This window comes from Cololabis saira, chromosome 9 (genome assembly GCF_033807715.1).
Source record: "Cololabis saira isolate AMF1-May2022 chromosome 9, fColSai1.1, whole genome shotgun sequence".
In the NCBI taxonomy this organism is placed as follows: Eukaryota; Metazoa; Chordata; class Actinopteri; order Beloniformes; family Belonidae; genus Cololabis; species Cololabis saira.
Genome location: NC_084595.1, coordinates 40,070,119 through 40,083,941, shown reverse-complemented (window position 1 = coordinate 40,083,941; position 13,823 = coordinate 40,070,119). Strand labels below are relative to the sequence as shown.

General features: G+C 40.7%; 1 protein-coding gene across 1 annotated transcript in view; it reads right to left on the bottom strand.

The window, feature by feature from the left end:
* si:dkey-215k6.1 (transmembrane protein 132C) overlaps window positions 1-13,823 on the bottom strand; it is a 345,761-nt gene that overhangs the window by 3,542 nt on the left and 328,396 nt on the right. Inside the window, exons 10-15 of the mRNA XM_061729571.1 lie at window positions 11,938-12,015; window positions 10,006-10,068; window positions 6,542-6,670; window positions 3,036-3,164; window positions 2,535-2,819; window positions 641-912 (exon numbers count right to left, since the gene is read on the bottom strand). Coding sequence (XP_061585555.1) covers window positions 641-912; window positions 2,535-2,819; window positions 3,036-3,164; window positions 6,542-6,670; window positions 10,006-10,068; window positions 11,938-12,015 — 956 coding nt within the window. The remainder of the gene's footprint in view (window positions 1-640; window positions 913-2,534; window positions 2,820-3,035; window positions 3,165-6,541; window positions 6,671-10,005; window positions 10,069-11,937; window positions 12,016-13,823) is intronic.

The following is a 13,823-nucleotide window of genomic DNA, read 5'->3' as shown; positions in this document are numbered from 1 at the left end:
TCTACACACACCTGCATCGCGGCTTGGGAGAAAAAGACGCTACAGAGTCGGGATGCAGCGGCTCAGAAGAGCAGGGAAATACGTGCGAGGCGGGACTGATCTCCGCAATTTGAAGCCCTCTATAGTAATTGTAAAAAGAATTTCACTTATTACGGGTTCTTTTTGGAACGTAACCCCTGCGAAAAACCAGGGATTACTGTAATGACAATATCTCCACGTTGTGAAACTCGCCTTTTCTTGGCTCACCATGACCGACATGTTTGTGAATAAACGCACACTACGTTTCCTCTGGTCTCCGCGTGTGGGCATAAAAAAGCTTCACTGTAGTCAGAAATAACGGAGTAACGCATCGTTTGGTAACGGTAATTGCGTGACTGAATTTAAAAAGTAATGCGTTAGAGTATTAGTTACCGCAAAACTAACGGCGTTACTGTAACGCGTTACTAAATAATGCGTTAGTCCCAACACTGTTTTTTAGTAAAGGTGTCATTTACATGCAAAGACATCAGTGGAGCAAATCAAAGCATGTTAGCAATACAAAATACAGCTCATAACAGGTGTTTAGTTCACAGACATTTTGACACACTGATCCATCTAAACCTTTTTATGAACTATGACTATATATGACTATTTTTTTTACCTGAAAGCAAAGCTGACACAGTTGATGAGGAAGACTAGTATCGCCAGGCAAAATACTCCCAGAAGGGCATACATGCCGATCTCCAGGTCTGAAAGTCCTCTGGTAGTCTGAGTCAGCTCACTGTTTCCCGTCCCCGGTACTTCCACTTGTGCAGGGTAGCTGCTGTAATCTCCGGTCTGGCTGGGACCCCCACCGCGGCTGCTGCTGCCACCACTGGCACCTTTGCCACCTGAGGCACGGTGGGTTACTGTACTCTTGGTTGTTGTGCTGACCTGATTAGTGGGAATAAACATAAGTCCATGGATCACTTTCATTCATTGTGGGTTCATCTCACACCCCAAATCAGACAAAGTTGGGACAATATGAAAAATGCAAATTAAAAAAAAAAATTGTCTTCTGCTTCTATGCAGACAGTGTCAAGCCAAGATAGCTCCTGTTGTTGCTTGAGTTCATTTCCTTTGATTTTTTCATATCCATTTTTCATTTGAACTGTTAGAAAAAATAAAATGTTGACAGTACAGCTATATCCAGGATCTCCATAACCTTTGTTATGTGTGCATAAGGTGGTTTTACATTGTCTTGATGGGAATTGGATGGACATCCTCGGAGGTATGTCAGTATAAAGCTTGCATTGAGTATGTTACGTTAAAATCTCAGTGTACTGTTCTGTATTAAAATGCCATCTCAGGGGTGTAAATAAGATTTGGTGAAGAATCAGAATACTTTATTAACAGTGTACCTGGGTACTGTGAGATTAGAGGTAGCATCACCTACAAGTTACAAGAAAGGCACCGATCCAACTTTATACCATCCCAAAGCATGCCTTTGGGTCTTGCTGGTGATTAAAGTCGGCACGGGCCTTTTTTGCTTTGGTTTTTTCATAAAAAGTCATCCCTTGCTCACAGTTTTATGTTGGATGAGTGACAGTTTTTTTTTTGCAACGGTGTCCAAGGGATCGGCAATCACAGTTGTCCTGCTTACATTTGTGTCCTTTCCCTTTACGAATAATGCATTCTCTAAGAAAACATTTTGAAATCCCTTTAAATCTTTATTTCAGGAAGATTACCAGCACAAAATTACCCCTTATTAATCTTTCTGTGACTCTACTGGTGTAGAGGAAATATTGGGTCAGATAGAGGAGGAAGACAGGCAGCAAAGAGTCCCAGTCCAGGACTCAAACCTGGAGTGCCTGCACCCGGGCGACCGCCTCCAAATATGGTCCCCTTGCTCAGTCGTGAGAAATGCAGTGTCCCATTGATTTTTGCAACCAGAAATACAAGAAATTAATGTGCATCAAAAAATAAAAAGGAGTTGGTGGGAAAAATAAATAAATAAAAGATGACAGTTACTCTGTTTATACAGTCTGAAAAGGCTCAGTGACTTCAACAACTGATGCACCATGTTATTACTAATTGCATTTTTCAGTGTCCCAACCTTTCTTTAATTTGGGCGTAAGATCAAGTAGTTCCACCTGAACTACTCTATCATCACAAAAAGTGTTAATATAACTTTCTTAGAAAATAATCGAAAAACGTATTTTACCGACTTGTCAATTAAAATGCAACATATTACGACACATTATGAGTGTGACCTGCTTTTTGTCACTAAGTATGATCACCTTCTGCTCCTTTAACACTTTTTCCAAGTATGTTCAGCACACACAAAAACTTTCCTTTTTGTTTGTCAGTGTATGCTGATGACACCTTTCTATATCTGTTGAAGCATATGATTTAGGAAGTCTTATATATAGTCTGCACATACTTAAATTAAAATTATACCGAAGATTTAACAGATGCCAGTTGTACAGTGTGAGACGTGATCATCTTGTACATCTGTTAAACTCATGCAGTGTATTTAGAGCCTCAAGGCAATTAAGTGTCAACAGTGTCCCCACCTTCCTCATAGCTCCTTCCTCTCGGTCCACAGCTGCGCTGTTGGTCTTCCACTCCCCTCCATCTTTTGTCTGTTGATCACTGGTGCTGTTGTCCAAGCCTCCCCCGTCCTCCTGTCCACCTCTCTCCTCACTCTTTGCTCCAAACTTAACTACCACATTACCGACTCCGGAGGCCAGCACACTTTTCCTTTTGGATTTCTGGCAAGTTTCAGAGATAACCATCTCAACACGGACTAGAGGCCCCTGTCCATCACCCTCCGCTACTATAATTGGCCAGTGCTGGTCCTAATGGATAGACACAATGGAGACATGAACAATAATGGCTTATAAGGCAAGTTATGCTCTGAGCAGAATTACCTGTTATTCATTTATATATATATATATATATATATATATATATATATATATATATATATATATATATATATATATATTGTATACAGTATACAGTATATCATGTTATTGCAAGATGACTAGATTTGTGATCAGTGAAGTTTTAACCTGATTGGTTATAGAGATGATGCTCTCGTCCAATGAGACAGCTGAGAGGAGGAAGTCCTTGGGATCATAAATATCAAGAGGAGTCACCGAGCCATCACTGTACTGGATCCACGCACTGAACGCAGCTTCCTGGATTAGAAAAAAAAGAAAATGAAGAAAAAGTATGACAATGTTCATGCAAAGTGCAGAAAGCTGAATGAGTGCTATCTCAGTTTAGATTTTCTTTGACTGCTTCCCTCCACTTACTGCCTTGATTTGACTTTTTTGTGACCATAAACCCAAGACAAGACAAGAAAAGAAACCCAACTTTCTTGACATCCTTTTTCTTTTTATGTGAGATTAAAGTAGCACAATCTTCTGCACCAAAGACAGACTGCTGCCATGTTTTTGATTGAAATTGTGACACATTTGGCGTATTACAGCGCTTCCATTCCACAGACACAGTAGCCACTATTGTGGATGTAAAATGTTTATGATGCCTCTGTCTTTTTTCTCGCCATTGTGAGCATAGGTGTGGTAGTGGCGGGAAAAGTGGAGCTGACTACCTAGGGCCTGAGTAGGGAGAGGGCCCCATCCAGATTTTTATTTTGAATGAGTTGGGCCCTCCAATTAATTGGTGTCATAAAGTATTTGAATAAAATATTTATTTCAAATCCATTGATAACATCAACTGAGAGAATTCATTTTATGTCACAGTCCGCCCAAGATATTCTGGGAGCCCCCTCTTAGAGGCGCAAAATGGTTTAGTCCGCCTGACAGCTACCAGCGCCAAGTGAATTAGTGCCTGGATGTGAGTTGTTTACCTTAAATTTAAGGTTAGTTAGCCTTTTGGTTCAGTGTGTGTGCTATTGTCTACTAACACAGCAGAGCTGAAAGTGGAACTCCCTGCTGAGAGAAACCCCTTGAGCCCGGGAGGCCCCCAATTGGGTGCCGACGGTGATCAAAGCAACACCGCATCTTTCGGGTTCAAGCGGGAAACAATAAAGCGATGCGGCACATAAAGTTAACCAGCAGCGCCCAGGCTAGAATCCTATATATATAAGTCCTATTTACATTTTCCAAACAACAACAACTCAAGAGCCTCAGAAAATAGGTCAGTTTTTTTTAAAGGGTTAATAAATGCTCCTACTAGCATTATTTCTACTGCACATATCAACATGTAAATAGCCTACCAATATCACTATAGACTGAAGTGCACACTAGTAATATATTAATTGAGCAATAAAGCAATTTATTATTTTTATCTGGTAAAAAGCGCTTTGCTTAAAAGCTATTGTCAATGCTCACCCAAGCCAATGAATAATGATGTTAAATAACTGAGATCTCAATATCCATCCAGCTTTGGTGGCTTGACAATGGAGTTTTACTGAGAAGTAACATGTCGTAGTGTCCTACTGTATATCCACCTGCTATACGGACATCCAAACAGTTGCTCATGCAACACCTTTTCTCATAAACATATTTTTTTCCTGAATAGTTTTTTATCGTTCAGTCTTCACCTCTTTTATTAAAGTATAGCGGAATGTCTTGTAGATTTCTCCATCCACCATCTATTCCATGGGTAATAGCAGAAATGTGGACATCATTTCTTTTTTTTTGTCAATAAATGACCCAACCTGATTAATTTTCTTTGGAAACCTTTTCCTTGCAATCATGTATTTTTCTAAGACTAAAATATAGCCTTGACATAACATGCCAGAAACCAGCTTTCAAGATTCATGAGAACTAATTTAAAGATGTTTGTATTTTATTATAACCTTTAATTTCAACATTTAACTGTCATTGCCTTGCGTCCCTGAAGTATCTAATTAAAAAAAAAGTTATTCTAAATATCTTGCTCTTACTTTTCCTCTCCGAAGTTACATCATCTCTACAGATGAAATAGTGAATTATGTGCATAACAACAAACAAGCAAAGAACCAATAAATGATACATTCTTTCTGTTTTTTTAACGCACGATTAGAGCTTGTCTAATTAGCAGTAGAGCAGACTATGATTTAGACCTTTATTTAGTGAAAGAAAAACAGGGGATAAAGAGTAGAAAGAATTGTGGAAAAACTTGTGAGGGATGAGAGCTCAAAATATTATGACGAAACCACCTCTGGCAATACGACTGCAGAACCAAGGAGATTATGTGACACTGTCACCTAGCAGGAAAGTGTGCGTGTATTTGGCATCTTGCATTGCTTTGTGTTTAGGGGTATGTAAGCATGTGGATGATGATGATTTTTCTGTTTTTTTTTCATAGATATTTTATTTTTTATTCTTATTTGAGGTGTGTTTTGACCTGGACTTCAGAAAAAAATATATAAAGGAGATTTTTCGGTGGTTGTGCCTGTGGTGTCCTAGTCGGAAAATTACAGACGCCGAAATTGATTATGGGGGAGAGAGCAGTGGGCTGATGCTCGCAGCATAGAATTACTATTTAAGTCCAATGATAACAACCTTTGGGGTATTACCATAACAACATATTGGGCTTAAGATGTAGGCCCTCACTTTATACGAGTGAGACAGGGAGTGTATGTGTGTGTGCGATGTCTGTATTGTTGCTGAGATCTTGCAAATATAGCAATATCTTGAGCTGTCTATGTGGAAATGTCTCTTATATAATGAGAAATATATGGGGAGCATGAAAAATATGAAATTAATTGTATGTATGAAATTAGACCTCACATGTCTGATGTTAATTGATACAATGTAAATACAAATTTATTGATCTACAACTAAATGTTCACACTTTCATAATATGTTACATTGTCTCAACTTGGTACAAAAGCAAGTTTCCACAACTATGCAGGGAGTGCTTGTATATCTGTTTGTCCTAGATCAACATGTCTGTCCTTTTATTCCAAACACTGCACATTCATTTACATACATCACTACACATCACACAGTCACCACACTGCACCCATCACTGTCTTTTCCTGTCCGTCATTTCTGTTCTTTTGTGTCTCACTCAGTGATTTTATTCCTCACACACACAAAGGTCATCTGTTGCAAGTTCAGAATGCATATATATGTTACTTTAAGGTTTTGCCAAACAACAGAACTGTTCAATTCAGTTTAAAGCCACACAGTGTAGTAATACCCCTTTGAACCACATGGGGGACATATAGAGACGCTATGATGACAAAAGAAGCACTTAACACTTAACTGGCAATACCATGCTCATGAGTGGAGACACTCCTGTGTGTAATAAATATATCTATACAGTCTTGTACGTGACAGTCTTGACAATCTTCTTGTGTTTATGTTATGTTTATGTAATAATTGCTCGGGGGTCATGTTCTCTGGAAAGCGCCTAGAGATAACTTCTGTTGGAAAAGATGCTACATGTATATAAATAAAACTGAATTGAATTGAAAACAAATGTAATACCACTTTGTTCCACTAGAGGTAGATGTCACTGATATACTGTCACCATGTGATAACAAGTAGTATTATTTATTCTAGTACATAGATGTTCCTGTGTGTGAGCATTTTTAAACACTTAAAGTACCTCCTACCTGTTTCAGTGTGTGCAGCAGGTCTGAAGCTGTTGTTGTAAGTTGTATAGCCTGGTAATTTCCTGGACTTGCCGTCATACTGAGGGACAAAGATGTAACCAGCTGGACTCCGAGGTCTGTGATTGTTACCTGGACAAACACACATGTCATTATTAGGACCAAGCAATGAAACATTCAACTCTACTACTCCTACTGGAACTCCATTTTGGTGGCTCGCTCAGACAAGGCAGGTTGCTTGTTTTAGAAGATCAAGGTAGATCAATATGATTTAACAATGAAGAATAATTAGAACTGAGTGTAAATCAACTCTGGGATTGGTGATGCACCTTTTGGAAGTAGAATTAAAATATTGATATACTTTGTGTAGTAATTAAGGAATGGCAGAAACCATGATATGTCAGCCACATTAAATCTAGATCATCAAATGACATAAAAACTGTTATGACCAATAACATTAATGGCCTAGATGCCATGCATAGGTTCATTTTAAATGAATCATTAAAAGTGATAGTCAGACATTAGGTGTGTTTCCATTAGCAGGGATTCTGGGTAAACCCGCCAGACAGGAACCTCTAAAAAGGCCGAACCCTCCTCAGCGTCTTCAGCCGACGTGTCTCCATTACACCGTAGCGCCACACAAGAACCACTAACCGAACAAACACTGCTGCCATGTGATGGCAGTAATCCAATTTATTTCCTGTCCACAAATGTTTGAAAACAGTCAGAAGCATAAAAGGAGACTAAAAAGAAGAATTCAGAAAAATAACAGAGAGGAAGAAACAAGTAAACAGAAAAGGAAGATTTTTCTTGTGTTCTTCTTAATTGCTTTTATAACATACACCACTGTGGTAGCGAGTGTGATTAAAAGAAAACCCCTTGCTGGATTTCTTCATTAGTGTAATATCCCAACAAGCCCTTACAGACACTTGGTCAATCTGTTTTTGTTTTATTTTCTCTAGTAATCTCCATCTCTGTCCAGTGTACTTGCAGAAAAATAGTTCTGGTCCAAATGGTACATATGATTTGTGTTCACATATATATGTTCACATGAGTTAGAACTTAAGTTAGTAATCCTGATCTGCAGAGACCCTCTCCTCTGCCAGTTAGTTGCTGTAGGCCAATCTTGAGCACTACTACGGGAATGTTTTCCGCCCTTTAAAGGTTCCTGGAGGCCACTTTTGCAGGGCCGTTCTTGATAAAGGAGACACGCTTCAACTATCCCTCCCTGGAAAAACAACCTGGAACCCCCACTAATGGAAACACACCTACAATAATTGAGGAAAGCAAAATGCATGATGAAACAAGGTATTACTAACATTCTAAATAAACTATACAACTAAACAATAGTAATTAGTGCAAGATGTGAATGGCAGTGACAAACATGAAGTGGTAGAGTTAAGGTCAAAATGATTAACTTGATGAAATCAAACGAACAAATAAGCAACCAAACAAAACTCTTAACTTTTCCATGGCCATGACTACAACCTAAAGTGTTCATAGTTTGGTTTCAAATGGACGAAGATAAATCTCCACTGAGCTAAATGAATATTACTCACTGATGTGTTCAACTGAAACAACAACAAATAAAAAATGCCAGGTAAGAAATATTTAACTTTTTAACTATTAATAACCTGTAATGTATCATTTGTGACTTACAACTGACAACTATCTCTCTTTCCTGGTTAGTTGTTGGTTCATATTTATTTTGGCCCATTCTTCATTGGCAAATAGTTCCATGTCCTCCAAGGTTTTCAAAACATTAACCTTGAGCTCTCAATAGCGTTTACTCCAGGACTTTGATGTTGGTGTCCTTGAAAAACATCCAGACAAATTAAGATGTTTGTTTTTGGGTCATTGTGTTGTTGAAAACCATGGAGCAACTTGGTAGCAGATTTCTTTGTACTGTATTATTTCTTGTGATCCCATGAACAAGATTTTCTGTACTTGAAGTAGCAAAACTGCCCCATAGCATCATGCTCTGTACACTGTGTTTCACTGTAAAGGACTGCGCTTTTGGCTCAAAGGCCTCTTCCTTCACTAAACAAGACCAGCATCCATGTTCCCAAAGATCTCAGGTTTGGTTTCATCACTTTTCAAAACTTCTCATGTTTCAAATGTCAATGGGCAAACTTCAGTCTGGCTTTGGTGTGCTACTGTTGGAGTCCAAGCTGACTTCTGTGCTCTTTGACATAGTAACTTAGGGTGCTTTCACACTTGTCCCGTCTGGAGCAGTTGTTCCGGAACAGGGAACATTTCCCCCTAAAGATCAGTTCGTTTGGTATACGTGAACACAGCAATCTCGCTTGGATGCGGCACAAAACAAGCAAGCCTAGATCACCTAGGAGAGGTGGTCTTGGCTCGATTCCATTCGAGATCTGGAGCGGTGCGTTTTTTTTGTAGTGAGAACATAATCGACACAGCAACCGACAACTCCATTCATTTTGTATGTGCTACCGGCGCAAGGAGAAGAGTCGGCGCAGCTTCCACCACCTCCTCTCCTACTGGACGTTCCGAGGTGTTGTCACAGTGCGGCACAGTGAAATAAAAAAATGTGAAATTCGAGCAGGGTTTGCGCAGCGCAAACGCCGCGGCAGGCGCCCTCTCGCCCGCCGCCGAGCTCGGCAGCAGAGCGGTCCGCTCTTGCGCTGGCAGCACATAAATGAATGGGATCGCCGGCGGCGGTCTGCGCTTTGCACCCTCTCTGTGAAAGGGGCTTGTTGTTTATCCTGGGGGGCGGAAGAGGAAACTCCTTCCGCGCTCATTTCTGACCAATCAGAGAACAGTTGGTTCTCATGGCATTTGCTAACAGCTTTGAACCGCTACAGACGTTTGTCTTGTGAACACAAACCCCACAAATGAGAAACGAAACAACTGTATCGATTCAGCCCCTGAATCGGAAAACAAAACAAACGGGCCACAGGTCTGATAGCACCCTTAACTTCTTCACAAGAGGAGTCTCTCAGTCAAGTGCTGAAATGACCAAGGCCCTGCTCATGGAGCCGTTTACAGCAAGATAAATGCTGACTCGCTGCTCAGGTGTGGTTTGAGGGCAAGACTCACTTGGAGACTAATAAAAAAGAAAAACTTAAATATATTTTATATTCAAAAGTGGACGAAGTAGGGGCCCTAACACAGAGATGTTTTACAGAGTTTCATAGGAAATGTTCCACAGTTCCTAATTTTGATCATGATTGTATGGAAAGTAACATGGGCATGTACTATATACGACATGAAATATGAGTACTACACTACATAACTTCTCTTTTTTGTTGTGACATGAAATTACTTGACAACATTTTGCAACATTATTCAATGCATCTGAGTAATTTAGATTCACTGTGCAGAGGTGTTGACAAAATATGTGTCACACTTAGCACTTTGCAAGTTGTTTCCTATCACATATTAATATAAGTATCGTCACCTGATAAAACCTGGGCTCTGGGAATAAAACATTGTTATTGTACCTTTTCATCCATCACTGTTACGGTCTTCTCAGCCAGGATAGAGTCAGACAGTGGGGACATAACCTGCAATGGATGTTCAAAATAGAATATCAAAAGCAGCGTACTGGAGGACCTTCCATGACACACTGGCCCATTTCCTCACGCTGCTCTCTTTACTGTTTTTGCATTTACTGTATGCATCGTTATATATTGCATTTAACGTTGTTCCCTTTTGTGTCTCTAAAGTAGATGCTGGAACGACTCTCCAGCTAAGATTCAAACCTGGAACCTTCTACCTCTGAGCTCTTTGAGTGTCTGAGTTATTTTTGCTATTATTTACTTAGTGATTCCTAGCCTTTAAAGTGAAAGTCAAATTTCCAATGTTTTAGGTGGGGGAGATAGTAATAAAGCACACACGTACAAACTGAGCATGTGTCAACACTATGCAGAATGTTTTGCAACTGTGTCTTCAACACATACAAACAGACAGAGACAAACCCAGATGCATGGCAGCTGATGGGATTGTCTGAGTAAAGAAAATACAGCTTTGGGAAAACTGTTGCTGTCATTTCGTATTGCAAAGTAAAGCACAAACTAAGTAATAAAAAAATGTGCAGACACAAACAAGCACTCAGTTTCATCATCTGCCCCTTGGCTGCGCTCCTGTGTGTCAGCATTCAGCTAAGTCAAGCAGGCCAGGACCAAAGATGGCTAAAACTACAAGGGGGTAGATGAAAAGAGAAGAAAGTGTAAGTGAGATTGCGAGCAAAGTGAGATTAATAAATGGAGAAGGTGTCAGAAGGGGAGAGACAATGACAAATAGAGGGGGATAGAATGTGAGAGAGGGCCAAAAGGAGGAACATGATAGAGATTGGGGTACAGATGGAGAGAAGGAGGAGAAGACGAGCAGTGACAGACATTAGGAGCCCTGTGTTGTAGTGTACTCCTCCGCCTAGCGACATGAGGACAGGCACATCTGATTGGTGTACAAAGAAAATCTCTCAGTGAACATGTCGGCGTGTCAAACTCAATCCCACCCTCAGCGAGGTAACAAAATGCAATGATTGACGTCTCTGGGATTGCTCTTCAAGTCTGGGTGAGAAGGAGAGAGGGGAAAATGTAGAAAAGAAAGAGAGAGGGGGACTGGAAGAAGAATTTGGGCTTAGGGAAACTGAGCTGGGGGGGTAAAATTGAAATGTCAAACTATCAAATGATGGCTGTCGACTCTGGCATCTCAGTGGGAATGCTGGGTAAATTCTCCCTTCTGGCTCCCTAAGAGCGCACAGCTGTGTGTGACTGTGCATCCGTGTGTGAGTGCGTGTGTGTGGGTGCATGTGTGTCCCGAGTTGTTTAGATGCAAACACACTCTCAGCTGTTTCCAAAAATCTGCCAAAAAATCCCTGTGTGTACTATAGACACGAAGTAAACTCCAACCTATTTAACAAGCACTTTAACTCGCAGTCATTCAAAAACACTATGTATATGAATGAATACTAAAGGAAATACTGAACCATAAAATATGTTTTGGTTGTATTGTTGTTCTGGTAATGTTAAACAAAAAGCTCTATTTTCAAACTTGACCAGACTCAATTGAATTCGGCCGGTTGTGTTCAGCGTGTACATGTACTGTTTAATTACTGAACATCACACCATGTCGGGCCCAAATCCCCAACAATTAACTGCTGGTAATTGTTTAACAAGCTTAGAGAGGGGTCTTAGTTCTTCAGGAGAAGAAAAGAAAGAGGACAGGGCACCTGAGTGCCAATTACAATTGGCTTCAGATTATTAGAAAGCTGCAAACTTCTATTTTGAACATCTCAAAGATACTACTGAAATCCTGCAATAAGCTGAGGGAAATTACTCAGACACAAGAGCGAGTTCTTCATTTCCGAGTGATAGCAGCCAACATACTGTAGTTTGTGTACGGACTTGGGGACTTGTTTCAGTGCCTACCTGTATAGTGGTGATCCCCAAGTCACGTCCAATTAGGATACCTCCATCTACTAGTCTGGCAATGCGGGGATTCTCCACCTGTAAAACATGGAAACAACCGTCAATGAAAGCTTTTAAAGGAACTATTATGACACATGATTCACTGATAAATAACAAACAAATATTAAATTAAAGCTGCAAGCAGCAATGAACGGGCCCTCGCACGCTGGTGCACGTTCAGGCGTACTGCAGTGGAAGCTTGTATGACTCGCATGTAGATTCTTCAGGCCTGGACATTTAGCGGATGACATCACCCACGACTCTCTATGTAAAACCATTCAAAAGTTATGGTAGAAAGTAGGCAATAGTAGTAATCGTCGCAGGATCGAGACGCACATTTTGATGTATAACACACCTGGGTGCACGTTATGGTTCGGGTGAAGAAACGGCCAAAGAAATGGCATAAATTGCGCCAAAATCACACGATTAATTCAAAATGGCCGACTTCCTTTTCGGTTTCGGCCATGGCGCCAAGAGACTTTTCTTTAAGTTGCGACATGATACAGGTGTGTACTGATTTTCGTGCATGTACTTCGAACCCTTTTGTGGGGCTTGAGGCAGAAAGTTTTCTAGGGGGCGCTGCTGAGCCATTAGGCCACGCCCATTAATGCAAACAATTAAAGGAGCCGTCTGTAAGAAATGGCCAAAACTGGTACTGCAGTGACTTTCAAAATATTGTTGAGCGGCGTGTACCCTCCCCCTCCTCCCCCCGACCAGAGGTTGCCAGGTTGGCTGCAGAATGCAGCAGGAACGTAGGCTGCCATGGCTGCGATAATTAGAGCCGAGCTGGCAACCCGGATGCCGAAACAATACTGACTTGGTGATTGGGAGATAGGTGGAGGGTGGAGCTTCAGAAACAATACTGACTTGGTGATTGGGAGATAGGTGGAGGGTGGAGCTTCAGAAACAATACTGACTTGGTGATTGGGAGATAGGTGGAGGGTGGAGCTTCAGAAACAATACTGACTTGGTGATTGGGAGATAGGTGGAGGGTGGAGCTTCAGAAACAATACTGACTTGGTGATTGGGAGATAGGTGGACGGTGGAGCTTCAGGCCAATACAAAAAATGACAACATAAACATCAGTTGAGGGCTGCAACTCCTCTTTTTAAACTGGAATATCCTGGCTTGAGTGCTGTTGTCAGTGACATAAGTATTTGAAATGAACATGATTTTTAAATGTCTGTTGACATATCGGGGTCATTTTATTATTCGTTTTATTATTGCTCTTACATACAGCTCCTTTAAATATCAAATTTTTCGCCAGGCCTGGCTTGCATGCAAAATTTGGTGACTTTTTGGGCACGTTTAGGGGGAAAAAAAGGCCCTCATTTCGTCGGAAAAATAAAAATTAAATAACGAGAAAAAAAAAAGAAAATTCCTACAGATACAATAGGGCCTTCGCACTGTAAGTGCTCGGGCCCTAATTACAGATTTAATCAACCAAAAACAACTTGCTGACCATGTATAGGTGGATTGTTGGCCTCGCTGTTTGACCCTGCTACCAATCTTAAGCCATCTTCACACTACATGATTTGCAAGTCACTGAGCTAGCTGTTAAAAATGGTCAAATTGGTGAACAATCACCACTCTCTGTTAGTATTCAGTTACGTGTGAACCACAAGAGGATGCATCAAAGAGGCTTGCAGAGACCTCACCAAGCTAGGTCCAATACCAAACTGATATCTGGCATACTAAATATCTGGACCTGTTGCTCATTTTACATCTAAGTTACAGCCAATGAGAGAACAACGCACGGGTGAGGTCACGATGAGGAAGAGGAACCTGCAGAACAACAAAGGATGCTGTGCAACGTTCATTATAAACTGCCCCGCTCCTGCATTGTC